Source organism: Neltuma alba, unplaced genomic scaffold (genome assembly GCF_004799145.2).
Source record: "Neltuma alba isolate B1F8T4 unplaced genomic scaffold, ASM479914v2 tig00010307_pilon, whole genome shotgun sequence".
NCBI classification, from domain to species: Eukaryota; Viridiplantae; Streptophyta; class Magnoliopsida; order Fabales; family Fabaceae; genus Neltuma; species Neltuma alba.
Genome location: NW_021635221.1, coordinates 22,154 through 45,107, shown reverse-complemented (window position 1 = coordinate 45,107; position 22,954 = coordinate 22,154). Strand labels below are relative to the sequence as shown.

At 33.3% G+C, this 22,954-nt stretch overlaps 1 protein-coding gene across 1 annotated transcript in view; it reads right to left on the bottom strand.

Moving 5' to 3' along the window:
- The window catches only part of LOC114755653 (probable leucine-rich repeat receptor-like protein kinase At1g35710), a 66,831-nt gene extending 65,427 nt beyond the window's left edge, over positions 1-1,404 (bottom strand). The window contains exon 1 of the mRNA XM_028944516.1: positions 1,262-1,404. Within this exon, the coding sequence (XP_028800349.1) occupies positions 1,262-1,404 (143 nt within the window). The remainder of the gene's footprint in view (positions 1-1,261) is intronic.
- Positions 1,405-22,954: the final 21,550 nt, after the last annotated feature.

The following is a 22,954-nucleotide window of genomic DNA, read 5'->3' as shown; positions in this document are numbered from 1 at the left end:
TTCCGTTAATGTTGTAAGGAGAATATTACATGGCGGTTTATAAAAAAAATGTTTTTAATGGTGGTTAAACAAATAACCACCATTAAAAACTGCATCTTTTTTTTTTTTTTAACATTCTACGTGAACTTGCTATACAACCTTCCTGCAATTTATAGAGTCAAATACAACCAGCAAAGTAGAAGAATATGTAAAGCCATTTTAAGATGTTTATCCTAACACTAATATCTAATCCTTATTCAATCACCTACACATTATAATCAACAGCTACTTAACTAGTTAATAATAAAAAATGAACTAAAATGAGATGAATGACTTAACTATTTCACACTTTAAAACTTCTCAAGTAATGCTGTTGACAGAGTATCCCTCATCAAGTTAATTTCCTCGATGTCATATGGCACACTATCTTGGAATGTCTGTAACTTAAAAGTAACATAGTCAACTTGATCAAAAACGTGAAAAGAATTGAAAAATTACATACAATGTAATTAACCTATATTTATCTCGTTTAACTTCTCAATAACCCCTGTCTCAATGATGTCATTTATATAGTAGATGACATAATTTCTGCATTCAACACTCTTGGATTGACAACGATACTAACAAAATGAAATAAAAAATTGAATATCTGACTTTGATTATCTAAGAAAAATTTATAAACATTAACTTTGGCTATTGAAAAAACTTATAAGCGTATACTTAGCTCAAAATAACATACTTGTGGGAGAATCCATCTTAGTAGTGGCTTATGTTTCCCTTTGGCCACAACATTGAAACTATGAAAAGTCCTATCAATAATCAAAAGAAAATGATATTAGAGCACGTTTTTATAAACTTTACATGTACTAAATATATAAACATAAATTCATGTGTCAGTAACATCTCCGGTTTCTTCTTGTGGACCTCCATGCAGGGAATCAAACCATGTTAGGGTCTAATAATAACTGCAAAATACGAACCATGTTAATTATAATCTTGTATATATAACTTGTATATCTCAAATACAATAATATACTTACCCTTCCACGTAAGGTGCAAAATATAACTTTTTTTTGTCCGGGTCATTATGGTCATCATGTAGATCAACCTCGCTTCCACAATATTTACTATTTTCTACACTTTTTGAGGACACAAAAAGCCATATGTGCCCTCAAGTCCTCTATGCCAATAGATGTGAGTGAAGTGCCTGTTGTTCAAATAATACACATTAGGACATATATAAGCATAACATGAAATAAAAAAAAATGATATTGTAACTTACAAGATAGCCAGCTGCATGAAAAATATATCCAGCTCCTCAAAGTTGAGGAATTGAATGAGGTCCTTCTTATCAATAGTGAAGTCGTATATTACATCTAAACCCACAATTCCCAGTGGTATGTTGAAAGTAAAGGGGTTCTCCATATTTCCCACCATGGAATGAAGAAGCGCCAAACTTCTATATATAACCCCAATGTGATTAAGAAGAGACTAGAGGACAGGATATGCACTCTTTGTCGCCTTCTTCACAGCCACTAGCTTTCCCACAAATCTTTTTGGCCACAAAATGAAATTTCCTTTAGCCTGAACCAGTAGTCGAACCTCATCAGCAATGTTGGGCACTGGTGTACCACCATGACCACTACAGATCTTATCCACTTTTACCCTTACTTGATCCTTCGGAACTTTCTTATCATGGATCTTTGTGTCCAAGAATGCTCAACTATTAGTAATATGAAGAGATGAATCTTCAAAGTCCACATAGAGAGCACACGGCAGTCCATTGTCTTAGGCAGGGTCAGGGCTAGAGTCAGTGTCAAACACTGTCAGCTGTTCTATCACATCCCACCAAATTTAACCCTGAGAATATGAATAATAAATTAGAGAGAGGTTTAAATAGCAAAGTAGACTTAGAGGTGAGACAACTTTTGAGTTAAGCTCTAACCCTTGCTTGAACTAATATTTTTGAAATTATTGGTCTATGAAGGGTAAAATAAAAAAATTAGAGAAAAATCTAGAAAATTCTCAAAAAATAGTAAAAAGGTGAATTAGAGGTTTTAGAACCCTATTTAAGGCCCTAAAGATGGAAATGGCATGAAAATAAATTATTACAGAATTTTCTGTAAATAGAGGTTTTTTGAAAAAAAACAGTGAAAAATTAGTCCGAAATAATTATTTTAAATATGTAGAGGTTTCAATAATTCAGGAAAAAATATGAAAAAATTATTTAAATATTTATTGGAGTTTATACATTTTTTTCTAGGCCTCGGAGGTGAGAGGATTAATTTTAGAACATTTAGTTACAGAAATATTATCGGTAAAGCTCTGTTTTAGAAAAAGTTCAAAATAAATACCTAGGATTTGAAATAAATTTCAAAGTTTTTCAGGGGGCTTTCCTATATTATAAAGGATTTTTTGATGGGGGAAAAATGAATTTTTAGAGGCCTAGAACTATTTTTGAAAATAGTAACCAAAATAGTGAGTTTTAGTCAAAAATTGATATTTATGGGTGGGCCTCACATTTTTTTCCTTTTTAAATCAGATTTGAGGTTCATATTGGGTCAAGAGGGTCCAAAATTTTTTTTCAAATAATGGCCCAACAATTAAGGAGTCTTAAACCCAAATTAAGTCAAAATATCAATGGAAAAACTCAAGCAAAGGGACACTTGGACAAATAAGAAAAATTGAAAAATTTGATGGCAGTCATAAGGCTATTTTTGATGGCCAATTTTTTTCTACAAGTGAGGAGAGAGAGGTTAGTTTTTTGGCCCATAAATACTCGCTCACTTCATGCATAATTTGGCCAAATAGAGAAAAATAGGGGAAAATTACGCCAAAATAAAAACTCAACTCCAAATAGCTCCTAATACCCTTTAAATCCAAGAAAAATTATCAAGCTTGAAGTTAGGATCTATTAAGGTATGTTTAAACTTGATTTTGGTTGGATTTAAAAGTTGTTTTAGTTGAAATTTCATAACGAAATCCCAAGGTTCTATGCTGTGATTTTCCTTCAGTTTAAGGATGGATTAGGGAAGGATAGAAATTATAAATATGAGCTTGAAATTTTATATTTATTTGATATTTAGATTGAATTTTGAAAGAAATCAAAGTTAGCACTTATATAGCCCCTATTTGGCCACTAAGGTTTCCTAGGGTAGGAGTTTGTTTCAAGGTGATTTGATGATTCCAATAAGTTTAAAAGGTGTTTTTGTGTAGGGAAACACCAAAAAAAGTATTTAAAATCATTGGAATTAAAAATAAAAATTTTGGAACATAAATCCTACCTATTCAGCCAAAGTGAATTGAAGGGGAAAGAGTGTGATTTTGTTAAATCTGAATTGATATTTGAATTCTACATAAAAAAAATTGTATAGAAATGAGCTAAGAGATTGATAGAATTAAAGGAGGAATAATTATGACAAAAATAAAGAAAAAGAGGATTTAATTAGGTTTAAGGTTAAGTACTTGTCATCAAATTGAGCGGTTGATAATATGGCTTGTAATTATACTTGGATTGATGAGTTTTGTGGAGAAGAACCAAGGAAAATACCAAATCCTTAAGGAGGCTGAATTGAACCAAGTACAAAAGGTAGCATTGAATCTAATTTGATTGTTTTTCTTGCTTACTCAATGTGTACGCGTTGATTGCTTTGTTTTGCTATGAAATGATTGATTTATACTATGGCACGGAATGTTCTTCAATGCATGACATGCTTTGGCCAAATGTATATTGATATGAGTTATGAATATGTGCTAATTTCCTTGATGGAATAATGTGTTGTTCATGAAATTGAGAATGGTTATTATGCATTGTGGCATGTCACATTATGTAAAGCATGATTAACATGATAATTATGGTTCATTACTACTGAGATTTTCATGAAATCTCATTCTTTTATATCCAAATATTTACCAGCTAGGAGCTGGATCAAGTATGAAGAAAGAAAAGGGATTCACCTTGGAAGATAATTAAGCTTAATGCCATTGAAGTTATGTTTTGTAATTACTATGTATTGTTATGTGTATTATGAATTATGTTGGAATATTGTGTTAACGATCAAGAATGCTTTATATGTGAGCAATTAATTTAAGAATCATGTTTAAGTATGTGATGTATGATTGGAAGGATTATATGGATTGGATAGAGGAGAAAAAGACCAAGAATTGAATGAAAAGGGATAAAAGTTGACTTTTTAAGGGCTAACAAAATTTTGTTTAATTGGATGGTTCTTGAGCTGAAATTTGTCAGACCCGTAGATCATATTTTTAGCTTTAAAACAAGTAATAGTTCATTAAATTTGGAGTTTTGTACAAAAAGTTATGCCCTTCCAAAGTTGGGTATAAATCCTGAAAAATTAAAAAATAACCAAATAAACAGTACCATTTTGCACAAAATCTGAGCTTGATGGATGAATTCTGGATACCAATGAGTATTTTTTTTTCCTTAAAGATGACATTATGAGCATCAAATAAAACTTGGAACCATCTTATTTTGATTTTTTTGGAATTAGTTATGAATTTTCGAAATTTAGCTTTTATAAGGGTTAAAATGAACAGTAATTCGAATTTAAGAAATCTAAAAGTTCAAATTTCTCCAATCTAAGGCCATAAGAAATAATTCCAAATGGTTTCAATTGAGATAAAATGAGGTCTAAAAGTAAGGTGTGACATGTTGCGTCTGATTATTACTTTCCTTCCTACTTTTAATCATAGGTGAATCTCAAAATATAGAAAGAAATTACTTAAGGCAAATTAAATAAGTTTAAATGGATGAAATAAACCTTGAGAAGATGTATGATTATTACTTGTGACGGTTCAGACACTCGAGGTATCTGGAATCCGATCGTGCCCATCATCATCATAGCTTGTTGAAATTTGGCATCGAACTCCTCACGCATCTTTTGCATTTCCGCCTTGTGTTATTGACTGAAGTGAGATCAAACTCTCTCTATTTCTTCTTTTAATCACTAGTCAAGCTCTTTTTTAGGTACCATATTAGCAGAGAATGATCCAGTACTTCTTCGTAAATCAGGGCCAAAGAACTGTTTAATGCCAATCCCTTTAGAGACTGCTTTAACTCTAGCAGGATAGTCAGCCTTTTTAATCACAGTGGCTAAGATATACATCCATCCATGAGGAACGAATATACCTTAGGATAATTGCTCCTCAAATGTATTCTATAACATTAAAGCAATAAATTCAATTTAAGATAATTGAAAAAAACAGTTAATAACGCATAATGCAATGATATTACTTACAATCCTCTCACCAACAGTAGCAGTCTCTGGAGTGATATATTGACCATTTTTAACCCTCGCTGCCTTCCAGTTTTCTTGGTGAGAAGGATGCTGGATGGGTAGAATGACTCCAATAGGGTCTGAAGTAGCAGCCATTTGTGCAGCCTGCAACTGTTCCTCTACCATACTTCTTTCCAAGCTGTTGTATCCTCCACAAGACATGGTATATAGGTACACATTAAGCTCAGATATTTGCTTATTCTTCCTACTCAGTGCCTATGACAAGGAAACAAATTCAACAAAGTTAGTTTAATTAAATAAAATATAAATTCATTAATAACTAAATTTGAAAAAACCAAACCTGAAATGCAGGGTTTTCCTACTGCTTCACAAACCTCTGCATCTGAAGGATAGCTCAAAACTTTACCATATGGTTATCGTCAAGTTGTCAATTAGGACAATGTTTGCAGAATCTAAAATCAAAAAACTAGTAGTGGATGAAACATTTGACACATATGATGACCAAATGGTTTGGTTTTGCCCTCCAATTCTAATAAAAATTTTAATGAGCTCGATTTAAAAAATTAAAAAAATGAGGGTTAAAAAATTTAAACTAATTTTGCTTACTCTTTTATCTCATATTTTTTATCAAAATTTTATAACCCCACTTTTTTAATTTTTTAAATAAACTTATTAAAATTTTCCTTCCCATCCAATTCCCTCATACCAAACATAGGGTTAATGATCAATTTTTGTTAGCTACCCATATAATAATAATGGAATTTGGATATGTACCAAATTCTCACATAGCTATTTGTAGAATTTTTAGGACTGAAGAACCCTATAGATAGTGAAGTATATGTGTTTGTTAAAAAAAATATTTAAATTTTTAATCAAGTCTTTTATATTTGTATTAACTGAATTACTTAAACTTATCCGAAAAATATTAAACAAATAACTATTTACAAAAATTAAATGGGAAAATGATAGAAAAATGATTAATAAATTTGGAAATCCCAAAATAGTCAATTCAATAAGAGTAATTCCTTTTTAATCAGATAGGACTAAATAGGGATTTTCAAGTTTTGTTGAACTGAGCATATTACCATGCATAATTTTTTAAAGAAAGAAAGAGAAAGAGGCACGTGTTAAAAATATTTTTAACACTATTAACAAGTTTGGTATCACTTTTAATAACAGGTTTTCTAAGAAATAAAAAAGTGACACTTTTACAACTTCAGTAACTTTATTACCAAGTTGTGTAATGCTATTAACAATTCACGTAACACCATTAAACACATGATCTGAGAGCTTTGTACTCTTCGAGGTGTTAGTCATGATATTATAAATGGAGAATTTTACAACTCTTAAAATGCGGTTAACAAGTTTTCTTAATACTATTAATAAGTTCGGTATCGTCGTCAATAATAGGTTTTCTAGGAAATAGAAAAAGTGGTACTTTCACAATTTTAATATCGCTATTAATAAGACAAGTACCAACATTAACAATTCACGTAACATCATTAACCACATAATCTGAAAGCTTTTTTACACCTCAAGATGTTAGTCATGACATCATAAATGGAGAATTTTACGACTCCTGCAACACAGTTAACAAGTTCTGTAATATTATTAACAACAAGCTTTCCATGAAATTAAAAAAGTGCCATTTTTTCAATTTCTGTGTAGTGACAAACAAGTGGTTTAACTCTACTAACATGTTTGGTATCGCCATTAATAATGGTTTTTCCTAGAAACTAAAAAAATTAACCCTTTTACAACTTTACACTACTACAAAAATATAAATACTTGATGGTTTATAACCATCAAATATGGAGGCAATATCTTCCTATCCAATATTTGATGGTTAATAATTGTCAAATATTTGACACAATACTTGATGGTTTTTAGTTAAAAACCATCAAGTATTATTCCAAATACTTGACGATTATTAGTAATAACCGTCAAATATGTATAACATATACTCAATGGTTATTTATAGAACCATGAAGTATTATTCCAAATACTTGACGGTTATTGATAAAAATTGTCAAGTATAGTTTCATCATACTTGATGGTTCTTACCAATAATTGTCAAGTATAGTGTTAATATATTCAATGGTTATTATCTATAATAGTTAAGTATCATGTATATTTGATGGTTATTAATTATAACTATAACATATATAAAGAATACCTAACGGTTATATTGAACACCCATCAAGTATTATGGACTATCTTTTTAAAAAAATGAGGTGGCTTCTTTTTAGCAACCCGTTGCGTTTTGAATACAAAAGGCGACAACAACAAAACAAAGAACATATATATATCAATCAAACCAGCAAATTAGAAACAAAAATTGACATTATATTTGAAGAAACCAAAAGCTATATGTATTATACAATAGGAACCCCAGACAAGAGAAAGCAAAACGAAATTTGTCAAGTACTAAACCAAAACCAAAATTGGCTATTTACAAAACCATAACAAAATTATCCAAGTACCAAAACTAAAAACACCATTGAACAGTGGGAAATATAAAACCAAAAAAAAAAGACAATACCAATCTTCTTGTCTATCTATTCATTGCCCACTGACAGTACAATACCATTGCCAATTCTTCCATAATTTCTTCTATCTAATTGGATGAATATTGCGTGTAATATGTATCCACAAAGTACTGTATACAAAAAAACAAAGAAATTGATGATGTTAGATATAAATGTATAATTAACGTAAGTATAAATTGAACTTTGAATAAATACATGTTACTTTAGGAGGGATTGTGTTAGTATTGTGCATAAGTAATTCTTTCATGAACTTCATGACACAATATCTACGATTCAAGCTCTTGCTTGGTTGCAATGGGCACTGTAAAGAAAGGGAAAGGAAAATATATTAGTGACGATATAATGATAAAGTATATTTAGTTGAATAGTTAATGGTGATGAATATCTTCACTTTTTTCCATGGGAACACGAAATGAAATAGGTTGCCTTTAATCGGGGGGCATGCTAAGCCTTGATCTGTGTAGAATAGCCACAAAGCTCTGAGAATACAATGAAATTAAATGTTGATGATTGTCAAAAATTAGATAGAACAAAGAAATTAAATTCAATGTGATAAGGCATATTCAAGATATCTGGTAAATAATAATTGCATAAATGGTCAATTGGCTGGATCCCCATTAAGAGAATCAAAATACCAAATTTTTACCTTAGAGGGATTGATTACAATCAACATCGAGTGTCCCCTAGGTACAATAAAGACTATCACATCTCAATTTTTAGGTCTACGAGCACTGGAAGTAGCCTAAAGAAGGTAGGCTACTAAGTCCCTTTTGAGCAAAAGTCCCAAAGATGAGAAAGGAAGTCAAAACAGCTTCAGAGACTAAACTGCAAAGTAAAACTTTTCAGAGATTGAAGTATAACCAAAGCTAGAGGCTCCAGGAAGAGAAGAGAGGCTAAATACAAGTCAAATGTTAATTAAGAAGCCTCAAAGAGAGTGGTTTTATGAGGTTAAGCCCAAGCAGAGGCAAAACTGTAAATTCAGAAAGTTACAGCCATTAGGAGTAAAAATGAAAAGTATACAAAAAATTCCAAGAAAATCTCAAAAAATGAAAAATAATATTCTAAGACTCTTTTGTAAAGAGAAATGATAAAATACCCTTGAGGTAGCTTCAATATAATTTATAAGGTTCTGGCCAGTACGAAGTATATTGTTTGAGGTAATTATTTAAAATAGCAAGAGACCTAAAAAAACATATGCAAAAATAAGGTTAAAGGATTGAAAGGTTGTACTAATTTATAAAATTAGCCCCATAATCAAAAGGTCAATGAAATGGCTTTAATAAAATATAAAGCCGATTGTGCTGATAAAAGGGTATTTTAGTAAATGATTTTTATGCAAGGCTTAAAGGAAGTACTATAGCCTGAAAAAATTTATAGATATTCTCTAGAACTAAAGAGAATTTATGGAGTAGACAGAAGAATTTTTTGAGCTTCGAAAGGCCATCAAGAAAGTAAGAGAAACTTGGGCCAAGTAAATTAGGAGGAAACTTAAAGATTAAGTTTTGATCTAATCGCTAGGATTTAATCTCCCTTCTCCTCCACCAAATTACACCTAGCACCTTCTAGAAGAATGATGTAAGGATTATGCAAGAAGATGATGCAATGATGATGCAAAAGTCCACTTGAAATTCTAAGTTTTCCCTTACTTTTTCTAGTAGCTACCAAGGGTATTTAGGTCTATTTAAGCCAAAATTTTGGCTATAAATAGAGCCTCTCCCCCTTCAATTTTTGGCTAACATGAGTTTAAGAGGAGAAAGTCTTGCAAAATATTTTCTTGAAGATCAATCAAGAAGAAACCATCTACCTAAGCTTGGATCTAAGGTTAGTAAGTGGTTCTATGTTGTTCCTTGCTTGTTTTTCTTGAGTTTGATGGTTAAAAATTTGGTTCTTCCTCTTGTTCATGGCTGGCCAAAATGTGTTAGGGTTAGGGGAAGGAAGTTTTGAAGTTAAACATAATTAAAGCATTTGATTCAAGGTTGTTTCAAGTAGTTTTGAGTTATCGTTTGAAATATTATATGTCTTGGTAACCATTGATGCTGCTCGGCTACTTCAAGATCCACACCCTAAGATGAGGTTTTCAAGATCCACACCCTAAAATAGTATAGGGTAAACCTAAAAAAACAAGCATTGGAAGCATTAGACTTGAAGTTGAGATTTTTGGAGTTTATGAACCCCCTTTTCGGCCAAACTAATTTTTAGGGAAGGAGTTGGATTTTCATTAATCTAAGCTCATATGTGGATTTTTTGGGCAAAATTGTATTGGATTGGCCTGAGGAAATAATTTTTACAAAGTTAGAACATCAATCCAAAATTAAGAGGAAAAGTTAAGTTCAAGAGAGTTAGTCTTGAACTTTATGTAACCTCTTGGTTCTAATGGATTGTTTAATCAATGTGACTATGTTTAAGACCTTGGAACATCTGAGAGAATGTTTATTGATGTTGACTGAAAGCCCTTATGGTTGGAAAGTCAATTGAGTCGAAGGAAAAGCAAGAGGAAAGTTTGAAGTACAAGGTAGTGAACTTACCCCTTATGTGCTTGATGTGATATGCTTATGTGTTGGTTTATTTTTGTTGATGTTTAAATAATGTTGTGACATGATGATTGTTACTAGAAATATTGTTTTTACTATGTTTCTATAGCCATACATTTTTATACCAAGCATAAAGTATGATAGCATATCACTAGTTAATTTAAGTTTATGGAAAAACTACATACCATACACTAGCATTCATCTTGTGCATGTATGTGGTGATGTTTTCTACTGAGATTCTTCCAAATCTCACCCCTTCCTAACCAACCATTTAAGTCAATCAATGATGGGCAATAATGACATGAAAAGCAAGGAGAAGAAAGTAGAGAATTATTGATGTTAATGAATGAGATTATATTCAATGTATAATTCTCCTATTTTGTAAATTATGTTTATGAACGCCTTGATGCAATTTATATTGTAGAATGCTTATGGCATGAATGACAATGTATGAGAATGAATAGAAAAGAGTAAACTCATGTTATGTATGTAAAAAAAAAAAAGAATTGAAGTAAAGAGTAGTTAAAGATAAGTATAATTACATATTTTTCCCTTAAAGAGTATTGAAATAGCTATAAGTGAAATTTTAGAACACCTCCATACAATTTTTCTAAAATTATTTATGATTTTTTAAAGTTAGACCTATAATCTGGAAAATGGATAGTGAACAGTAAATTTTCAAAAATCAATGTCCAGATTGCATAATTTTGAGTTTAAGGCCATCCAAAGTGGTGTAAAATGATTCTAAATGGACACTAATCTAAAATGATTCTAAATAGACTTTAAGTTATTATATAAGTAAAGTGTGACATTTTTGGTATCAGAGTAGAGGTTCTGGCATAGGAAAAAGGAACTATCTACAAAGGTTTAGAAAAAGCCCAGTTCAAGTCAGAGGTAGTAATAGAATACTAGCTAAGGTCCAACTCAAGTTATGGATTGGAGGTGAATGCTCTAAGAAAAATAAGCATTGAGAATAACTAAAAAGGTGATGTGTGAGTCCTCAATTAGAAAGGAATGAATAAATGATGATAAGAAATTATACAGTAAGGAAGGTAGCTACTGTGTAAAGATAAAGAGACTTCTCCTCTAAAAAAAAAAGTATAATGGTTTACAAGTCAGAAAGAGGTAAACCCTAGAAGAAAAGGGTCAAGTGGCAACTTAAGTTAGATACAGTTAGTATAGCCTTGATATGTTAATGCACACGATCAAAGTAGCTATCTTCGATTCCTAAATAGATATAAAAAGCTAGGAAGAGTTAAAGATACCTTTCTACCGCTAGTGATCCTTGAGGATAAGGGAAACCAAAAGTGCTAATGGCCTAGAGATATGAGCCAGACCCTTTCTCAATTGGTAGAAAGGAAGTAGCTAACTTAGTTGGGGATCACAGTGAGGCTAGGGACATGGAAACCCTTCAGACGGCGGGCAATGCCACAATGAACGAAGCTAGGTAAGACTAGTAGAGGTTAAGAGAAAGTATGTTTCATCACAATGAACCAAGGGCATTGGTGGCAATGAACAAATACAAAAGTGATCACTAGAGGAAGTGGTGACTTTCATCATAGCAAACAAGGATTTTGGTCGTGATGAATAGAGACAATGACTCTCAGATGCTAAGGTGGTATCTCGGCAAGACTTGATAGACTATGAGGTCACTGAGAGTAAGACTAGTAAAGATCAAAAAGAGAGGTAGCCACTATTTAGAGCTATGAAATTCCCCCTCAAAAGGAAGAGTAATGATAAGGAGTTGACCAAGATAGTTAGGGGTTGAATCTGTACACCACTAAGAGGGTGTAGTGGCCACCTAAGCTGGATAAACTCTTACAACCTTGTTAGAGCTGGGGCACCATGATAGAGTAGCTATCTCAAGTCCCAAAATAGATAAATAGGAACTTAGAGATAGAAAACTCAAGATGGATAGCCCTAATAGAATTCTTGGGGATCAAGAAGAAGAGAAAGAGACAGATAGCTATGCGAGAAACTAGCATTATGAGATTGGCATGTTCCCGACAATGATAAGATATACTCAATTACTTGGGGTTAGGTTGAGAGGCACCCTTCACAGGGGATATGGTCTTGGCCATGAGTCTTCCTAGAGAAATTGGGAGATTGGTTCTCCAAGTCAGAATGAACATTGCTCTAGATAGAGCAAGATACCCTGTCCAAGTAAGAAAGGGGAGCAGCCGAGGCAAGGCAAGTGCAGTTGACTTCACCCCAACGGAAGCATAACAAGCTAAGAACAAAGCTAGGGTTAAATGTCCTTGAGCTTAACAGAGAAGGGTAAGGAGAAAGAAAAGAACCTCATAAGTCCTCTCCCTATGACTTCCAGAATCAGTCGTAAACAAGATGAGATGCCCTTTTTTTAGGGATAAGACATCTGGTTGGCACACTACAAACATAGCGACCAGTAAGAACTTGCACTCCTTGTATTGAAATGCCAGGTATTATGCATGTTACAGTATGCTCCTATTGAAAAGTGAAGTAGAGGAAGGAGAAGTTGCATAAGTCCTCCCCCTATACCTTTCTAAAGTAGCTAAGAACGGTAAGAACAGCTAGAGGAGTAAGAGAACTTCTCAGGCAGATTGGCTTAGGCACCTAAAGAAGCAGATAGGTAGCTTGGAGAATTGAATGAGGCCCAAGAGAATGATATTAGCTATTAGAACAGTCTTGGGGGGAATGATCAGTCATGTTACCAACTAAGTAAAGGTGACTTATTTTATTACTCAACCCTGTGGTCAGAGAGTCTCCTAGAGATCTTAATGTGACTCAGATTGATGATAGTATTCCAGGGTCATCGGGGATCTTGAAGAGGCTTATGGTGGAGCATAGTAGCTCCCAAGGTCGTAGTAGACCGAGCCTAATGAAAAGTGGCTAAGCCATAAGAGTAAGAGTACAGTTTAGGAAGATGAAAATCAGGGATGAGTTTAAGATATAGAAACCTCCTTCAGTGGTAAACCAGTATTGAGAGAGTACCCATGACTTCCTTCTAGATAACCTTATCATTAATTAAAATGAGCTCAATTTTCTTTTGATTAATAGAGGAAAGCCCAAGTTAGAAGAATTAGAGCCATAAGACCTGAAAAGGAGATATTCAGGCCAGCTCTAGATACTGGAAGAACCCGTTATGATACAAAGACAGATTGAATATTGACCGGCAAAATATTGTTCAAAGTTTCATACAGTCCACCACAGCCACTAAGTGTAATATAATACAGTCATCTTAATTTACATCACAAAAGCAAAGAAGGGAAACAAAGTAGCCATAAAAAGCTCCAAGTTGTCTAGTAACTAATCAAAGGTGCGTGACATAGAGGATCTACTGAGTCACCGGAACTATTCCTACCAAACTTGGGTAGTTGGTAGTGTTTTTATTAATACCTGGCACCAGACAGCATCATCTATGTACTGGCCCTCCTTGACCACTTCATTATGCAATAATCTCATATAATAGAAATAATCCAGATAGATGGCTGCACATTGGTTTTAGGTTTGGTCAATATGTCTTCCCAACTTTATAAACTCTCTGAAGATACTATCATGGTCTTTAAACTCTTTCTTTACCAACAAAGGTCTTTTCTTGATTGATAGGTCCTTAACCTTAATCTGCTCCAGTCTTACAGTCCTAATAAGCACTACCCTAATTGCACTGGGGCCCACCTTGTCTGGATGTGACCTAGGCATTATAGTACTTTATGCATCTCCCTCATAGAGCTGTATAATCTCATTTGAGTCCTATTCAGAGTAAATATCCTCTATTTCACTCAGTAGTTAATAATACCCTGATGGTGGAGTTAGATCATTGGGGTCTTCCATCTATGGGTGGTACCAGAGTAGTCCAATTTGCGAACCATAAATAGTAATCAATCATAATTCACAACAACGTTCAATAACCAACATAACATTTCATCATATTTCACAACATATAATAGTCAATACAGTGCAACTATACACAGCCAGAACCTTTGCTCTAATATCAAAAAGTGTCACACCTCCTTTATGACCTTATTATATGTCCATTAAAACCAACTAAAGTCATTTCCCAAAGCTTAAGAATGGAAAATTTTCAACTTTAAAATTTCTATTTTGGGATTTCATATACTGTTCACAGAATTTTGGGCCAACTTTGAAAATTCATAACTAAATGTAGAAAAATCAATACTAAGTGGTTCTAATTTCTATGTGAAGCTTGTTATGCGTTCTATAGGGAAAAATTAACTCATTGGACTCATATACATCTGAAACAGAGCCAGAAAATTTGACAAGTTGCACTGTTCATTTGGTTAATTTTTGAATTTCCAGTATTTTAGCCCAACTTTGAAAAGGCATATCTCTTAGCGTAAAACTCCAAATTTAGCAATCTACTACTTATTTTAAAGCTAAAAATGAGATCTATAAGACCGAGTTTCAAGTCCAGATTCATTCATTTACTCATTATTTTATGTGGCACAAGATTGCCCCTAATTAAGGCATTTTTATCCCCTAATCGTATTTTTCTTGAATTTTATTTTCTTTTTCTTTGCATTACTTCACTTAACCAATCCAGCATTAATAGTTCCAGCAATATGGCACATCATACAAATATGGACATAACATAATACAATCCATAATCCATTACAATATTATGATAAAGTTCATCAACTACATTACATGATATTCCATAACATCATGAAAACTATGATGCCTTTCTAGCCCACTACCAATTCTTTGCTCTTGTCCATGGATGAGCCACTTCCTATTTGAAACATAATTTAACATAGGAGGAATAAGATTTCATAGAAATCTCAGTAGCAATGAAGTATAATTCTCATGTAAATCAAGCAAGATATAATATGAGATGCTTTTGGAACTTCAACATAAAATCATGTTTTGCATTATAACAAGAGAGGAACATCAACATTTTCACAAAGACATATTTCCATGCATTTGGCCAAAGCACAATCCAATGTCATCAATTCAACAATTATCACAACACAAGTTTCTCAACGAAAGCAACCAACATAATCACATTAAACAAGTAAGATAAACATTCAAAGTATAATTCAATGCTACCTTTCAATACTTGTATAATTTCGGTCTCTTTGATGTAATTGGCCTCTTCTTGTTTTCTTTTCACAAAACCTATCAATTCAAGTATAATTGTAATCCACATTAGGAATTATATAACTTGAATACATTACTTAATCATAAACGTACTAAATTCCCTCCTTTTCTTTGATTTTCAACAAAATTGTTCCTCCTTTGGAATCAATAATCTCTTGGATCATTTCTACACAATTTTTCATGTAAAATTTAAATATCCAATCAGATTTTTAGGAATCAATTTCCTTCCTTATCAAACAACCTTGGCTGAATAAGGGGTATAGGTTTTTTAAAAATTTTACTTTTGATTCCAATGATTTTACACACTTTCCTTTAGTATATCCCTACACAAAAACACATTTTAAACCCGTTGGAATCATCAAATCAAGGTGAAACAAACTCCTGCACCATGTACTCTCCTTGCCCAAAATGATGTTTAAGAAAACCTAACTTGGTTTTCTTCCAAAAATCAATCCATACACCACTTAAACAAGCTTATTCCACTTCATATTTTAGGTTTCTATCCTTTCCTAATAGGCAAGCATTTAGACCAAAATAGGGGCAGCATTTCACCATGAAATTTCATGCAAAACCTAACAAAAACTAACTTTAATCTTAGCTATAGCAAGGTTTAAACATACCTTGATGATTCCTTGACAAAAGCTTGTTGTTTCCTTGCCTCAAAACACTCAATAAATTTGGTCTACAGGTCTGGTTTTCAAAGTGGCAGAACCTCTCCTTAATTTTCTAATTTTCCTACCATTTTTCGGTGTTTTTAGGGGGTATTTACAGGAAAAAGTTTTGCCAATTTTTCCTCATTTTGGATAACCAAATGCCACCTAAGGGGGTTACTTAGCTACCATTCAAATCATGTACTGTGGATTTTTGCTAGAATATTCTAAGATTTATCTATGAAAATTAGGTTTTTCTTTACTTGATTTGAATGCTCCAAAATAGTCACATAATTGGGCCTTAATTAGGCTCAATCTAGGGCCCACAAATGGTTTAGGATGGCCCACAAACCAAATCACAATACTAAACCATTTTGAAACTTTATCAATTACTATTCACTAGTAATATTTTATAATTTTTCTAGGCCCCCAAAAATTCATTTCTCATCATGAAAAATCATTTTTCCATATAAGGATATGATCTAAAAAAATTTAAAATTTTTCTCCACCTCTAACTATTTATTTTGAATTTTTCCCAATTAGGCCTCTATCAGTAAAAGTGTGGGAAATAAATTCCCTAAAATTAAGTCCTAGGCTTCCAAGACCTAAAACCAATTTTTATACACTCAAAAAAATATTTAGATAATTAATCCATATTTTTTCCAGAATTATTGAGGCCTCTAACTAATTAAAATAATTATTTTCCTCCAGTTTTTCACTATTTTCCTAAAAAACCTCAGTATCTAGGAAATTCCGTAATAATTTATTTTCACATGATTTTCACTTTTAGAGCCTCTATTGAGGTTCCAAAACCTCTAACTTATATTTTTCTCATTTTTTGGGAATTTTTTAAAAATTTTCTCAAATTTTCTAGTTTTGCTCTTTCTAGACTAATGATTCTGAAATTGCCATCCCGAGTCCTATCGAGGTTTCAAGTCAAAAGTTGTTTCATCCCTCTATTTACTTTCTATATTGGCCTCATCCCAATTTTTAACTCTCTATGCCTAGATAAAATTTTTGAGATGTGACAACTGGTCAAGAGTAATGGGAAAGGTATTATGAGGTAAATATGTATAACTCCTCGAACTTAACAAGGTACCATAGCATGGTAATGAGTAATGAGAACATAATAGTGGAAGCCCTGTCCTGATATTATTTAGAGCTGAGAATGTGATAGTTAATAGTTGCACTGGAAATTGGTTTATAGAGAGAGATAAATAAGTTCCCGATGATGCTTAGATGTACAGTAATGTTTGGGACTAGTAAGTATTCTTTTATGTCCCTAAGGCATCAATAAGGAGTGCGACTATAGCACTCAGGTCAGTAAGGGATGTAAGAGGTGAGAGTCTTATGGACGGATGCCATTGCCATGGTGATCAAATGAGACAGGTCGAGAGACTCCCCTAATAAGGATTTGACATGCAAGAATATGCCGAGACAAAAATTAAGTAACCGGTAGGTCTTGGCCATAGAATTTCTCTCAAATTGAGAGCGAGCTATTCTCTAAAGGGAAGGAAAGGAAACAGAGTCAATGCCGCTCTACCGAGAGTGAGTTGTTCTCTGAATGAAAGGAAGGGAAATGGTTACGATGGAGTTGGCCTTACCCTAATGAGGGTGAAGTTGGCCAAAAGTGATAAAAAGATGAAATACCTCAGAAGATGATAGAGATCATTTTACTAGACCTCTCCGTGTAAGATAAGAAAGAAAAATCGTAAGACATGGAAAATTGGCATGGATATGATAATAAGCCCAGAAGACCATGCCAACAGCCTAGAAAATTACAAGGGCATAATGAAAGGAAGATGGCATGAGGTAGCTAAAAGTTAAGACAAAAGGAAAGACCAAAAAGATGAATGATTTCAGAGTTGACAGAAAGATTTGAGTAAGGCCTAAGAAGGCAATATTGGCATCTGTGATCAGTCTCGGGCATGATCAGTTAAGGCACCAATTGAGGGTAGACAACTTATTCTATAACTCAGTCCACTAGTCTAAAGGCTCGGGCAGAATGAATACAAGGTCACAATAGACCAAGCTTAAAGGAAGGTTACTGAGCCATAAGGGCAGTATCTCTTTGGAGCGTGAGAATGGGATGACCAGGAATGAGTTTAAAAGGGGGAAATCTTCTTAGGTTGGTTGCCAATACAGAGAAAGTACCCTTGACTTTTCCACATACACTATTATTGTTGAATAGGCTGAGCTCAATTCTATTATGGTCAATAAAGGAAAGTGAGGAAAGTAAGAATTAAGGGCACCACAAGTTGTAAGTCTTAAAGGTTATGCATTTAGGCAAGCTACATGTGAAATGAGAATGTAAAAGAAAGGAGATAAGCCCTTAAGATAAAGAAGAGAAAGGCAGAGTATGCCAAAGAGACCTGATAAAGGATGTGTTAAAAGAACTTGAAATGCCGTGGTATAGTAAAATACCATGAAGACGGGTACACTATCATGGCATTACTATGAGAGAATGGGCCTAAAGCATAAGAAAATGCAAGCGGCAAGGATGAAATACGTAAAAGCAAGGGCCATGCTCGTATAAATGACAGAAAAGTAAGAAAGAAAAAGTCATGTGAGTATGAATCTCAGGATTGAAGCCTAGCAGTGAGGCACAATGAGAAGTTAAAAAGGGAAAGTTGAGTATAAGTGGGAATAACCTCCCTAACCAACCTCTCATCAAAGATAAGAATAGAAGTTTTACTCAGAAATTTCAAAGACGAAATTTATTTCAGGGAAAGGAAATATCACATCCTGCCGAATTTAGCGTTGATAAAAGGGATGAAAAATTTGGTTAAGGGCCAATAGGGAAAGAAGATTGGCTTAGAAAACTAGGCATGGTATGAGATCCAAAAAGGGTCCAGACTAACATTTTCAAATTTATCAATCCAAGAAGGACAAAATAGAAAAATTCTAGAAAATTATCAAAAAAGTAAAAAAAAAATTGATGAATTAGAGGTTTTGGAACCTCAATAGAGGCCTTAGAGGTGAAAATGGTGTGAAAATGAATTATTATGGAATTTCCCGAACACAGAGGTTTTTCGAAAAAAACATTGAAAAATTGAAGGAAAATAATTATTTTAAATAGCTAGAGACCTCAATAATTTTAGAAGAAATATGGATTAATTATTTAAATATTTAAAGAAATTTATAAAATTAATTTTAGGCCTTGCAGGTGTAGGAATTAATTTTAGGGAATTTATTTTCTCATCGTTTTACCGATAAAGGCTTAATCTGGAAAAATTCAAAATAAATAGTTAGAGGTGGAGAAAAATCATAAAAATTTCCAAATCATATCCCTATATGAAACAAGGATTTTTCATGGAGATAAATTCAATTTTGGAGGCCTAGGAAAATTATGAAAAGTTACAAGTGAATAGTAACTGATAAACTGCATTTTTGTTTGGAATTAATGATTATGAGTAGGCTCCACTCTTTCTTTCTTTTTGGGGTAGAATTGGGCTTCATTTTGGGCCAAGGAAAGCCCAAAATTTTGTGCAATAAGTAGCCTAACAATTAAATGGATTTAAACCCAATTTCAGTCAAAATATCAGTAGGAATATTATAGAGATTAGACATTTGTCTTGATATGAAATTTTGGGGGCTTGATATCCACATGGCCATTTTTGCGGCCAAATTTCATCTACAAGTGAGGGGAGGAAGTCAGATTTTTCTTGTCTATAAATACCCCCTCCATTTGAACATTTTTGTCAAAAATAAAGAACCATAAGGGGAGGTATTGCCAAACTGAATTCTTGACCTTGGAAGAGAGCTTATAACCGTGCAAATTAAGGAGGAAGTGTCAAGTTTTGATCAAGGATTGATGAAGGTTTTTGGAGAAAAATTAAGGAGAACATTGAACCCTTAAAGAGGCCAAATTATACTAAGTGAACAAGTAATAGGAATCACGGGTAGTGTTACCAAGGGCAAGGAGAAAGGAAAGGGATTCATTTGAAAGAGGAGGAAGTGTATTGTTATTGAAATCATGTTTTGTAATTATATACATTGTTATGTATTATTGTAAACTATGTTGGAATATAATATCATTGATTAAGGATTCATGTGCGAGCATATGGTATATGATTGGAAAGGTTATGTGAAAGGAAAAGAAAAGGAAAGAGCAAGAATTGCAAATAGGGGGATAAAGGTTGACTTTTGGGAGTAAAGTTTGACTAATGTGATTTTGAGCAATTGAATGAATCTGGATATGAAATTTGGCATACTTATAGATCTCATTCTTACCTTTAAAACAAGTGGTAATTCATTAAATTTGAAGTTTTGTATAGAAACATATGCCCTTCCAAAGTTGGGCATAAATTCTAGAAAATTGAAAAATGACCAAATGAATAGTACCACTTTGAATGAAATTTGGGATTGATGCAAGAGATCTGGATACCAATGAGTTTTTTTTTTTCTTTAAAGAGCATGTCAAGAGCTTTCTATAGAACTTGGAACCATTTCGTTTTGATTTTTCTACATTTAGTTATGAATTTTCAAAGTTGGTGAAAATTTCAGTAAACAATGAATAGTGCTTAAAGGCACTCTATGACCCCAAGTCACAACCTGGGAAGCTAAGGTCATGACTTGGAAGCAAGAATGGCTTCTATGACCTCAAGTCACGACCTAGGAGTACAAAGTCACGACCTAGACTAAAATTTGAAAAAATTTCAAATTTTTGAGCATTTTCTCATACCTAAGGCTTATATAATGATCCTAAAGGGTTCTAATTGTTATATAATGGTGTAATAAAAGAGGTGTGACACCATACATGTTAATGCAAATATTGGGCATGAGAATATGTTATGAGTAAGCATGAGTTAGATCAAGTAAGCATGTTATACACTTGTATCCATCTTGCATGCATTGATGGTAATATTCGTATTGAGATTCTCCTTAATCTCACCCGCCCTTAACCAACTCTAATAGGTGATAATGATCAACTAAAGGATGCATGAAGTGGAAGCAAGGAAAAGATGAGAAGAATCAAAGAAATTTATTGTATTACAGTGTGTAATTGGTATACCAATGTATGTTATAGATGTGCCATTGATGTTATGTGATGACAAATGATAATAATGGCATGTATAAATAGACTATAATGATAAATAATAATGATTAATGCAATGTTAGATCCGTATTGTATATGTATTGAATTTATTATGAATTATTAATGTAAGTTACGGGGATAAGTTATCCCTAAATAAGCCATGAAATGGTGGTAGAGTGAAAGTGAGGCAAAGGTTGGATTCTGCTCATGAAATTTGGTATGCTTAAAATACACATCCTGAGATTTAAAATAATAAGGTATATCACCTGCAATGGATGTATGTGCTAGGAGTTATGGTCGGTCAAAGTTAAAGCAGAGAAACTAGAAAATACTGTTTTGACCAAATGAGTAGTAAATTTCCACAAATAAACTGTACAAATAGACATAAGGTAAGGCTAGATTTATAATTTTTTCCCTATAGAGAATTGAAAGAAATTCAAATGGAATTTTGAACTACCTCAATCCAATTTTTCTAGAATTAGTTATGAATCATCAAAGTTGGACTAAAATCTGAAATTTTTAATGAACAATAACCGGAGAACCATTAATCAAGGTTTCAATCTATAGGCTTGTTTCATGAGTCGCTTGAACTGTAACACTTCCAAACATGTACTAAAGGGGGTTTAAGGAAGGATATTTTATTTTTGTATCAGAGCAGCGGTTCTAGCAGAAGTTTAAATAGAACCGAGGTTCTGGTAAAGGTATAAACAAAGCACTAGTTCAAGCAAAGCTCAGTATGAGTGAAACCCCTATTTAGGAAAGTAAAGGGTTACTAGGATTGGTCCAACTATGGTTATGAGTTTGAGGTGTGCTCTCCAAGGTAAATAGACAAAGAAGAGAAGTAAGGAATGACATATAGTAACCTGAGAAATAGGTAGCCACTACTAAGAGACTCCCCCTCAGAAGAGGAATAATTAAGCTGAGAGGGCTTAACTGGGGTATGAGTCAACGTCAGAAGACTCCCCCAGAAGGTAACGGTTGAGTGTACAGTAAGCTAGGTAGGAGCATGAGTCTATACCATAATGGGAAAGCAGAGTGACAACCTAAGCCTCAAGTGATTGATGTTAAGTGCCTAACCAGAATGCCACACAGTAGGGTGTTCGAATGATTTACACCTGTTGTGTAATGTGGTCAGTTATGATGACCAATATATGACCATAGAATGAATGGTCAAAAGATAAGAGAAGTTATAAAGAGTAAAAGTCAGGCGGTATTTCTTGAGGATAAAGATAAAGAGGAATACGTGAGAAGTATAGTAAACATAGGAAACTGTAAGAGATAGCAAACCAAAAGGGATAAAGATTAGATGATACAGAAGGAGCAGGAACCCTCTTAGTGATGCCTTCAAAAGCTGAGGTTTAACTTGGGGTATAGCCCCAATATTTGAATCTAGTGCACATGGTTAAAGATGATGGTTACACTGGGAGCTAGTATAGACAGATTAGCACGTTCTCCATAATGCCTAGATGTATGGTAATGTTTGAAACTGGTAAGTATTCCTTTATGTCCTTAAAGCATCAATAAGGAGTATGACCATAGCACTTGGGCTAGTAGGGAACCTAGAAGCTGAGATCCCTACAGATGAATGCCACTACCAAACTAATCGAATGAGTCAGGTAGAGAGGATCTTCCTGATAGGGATTTAATATGTAAAGAACATGCCAAAATAGAGATTAAGTAAGTGGAAACTCTTGGCCTAGAGTATCTCTCAAGAAGTGGGATGTAGTCCTTTGACTCAAAGTTGACACTGCTCTACCGAGAGCAAGCTGTCCTCAGAAAGGAAGGAAGGAAAACGACTACGATGGAGTTGACAATGTTATGATGGTAACAGTACATCCTTCTAAAGTAGTAA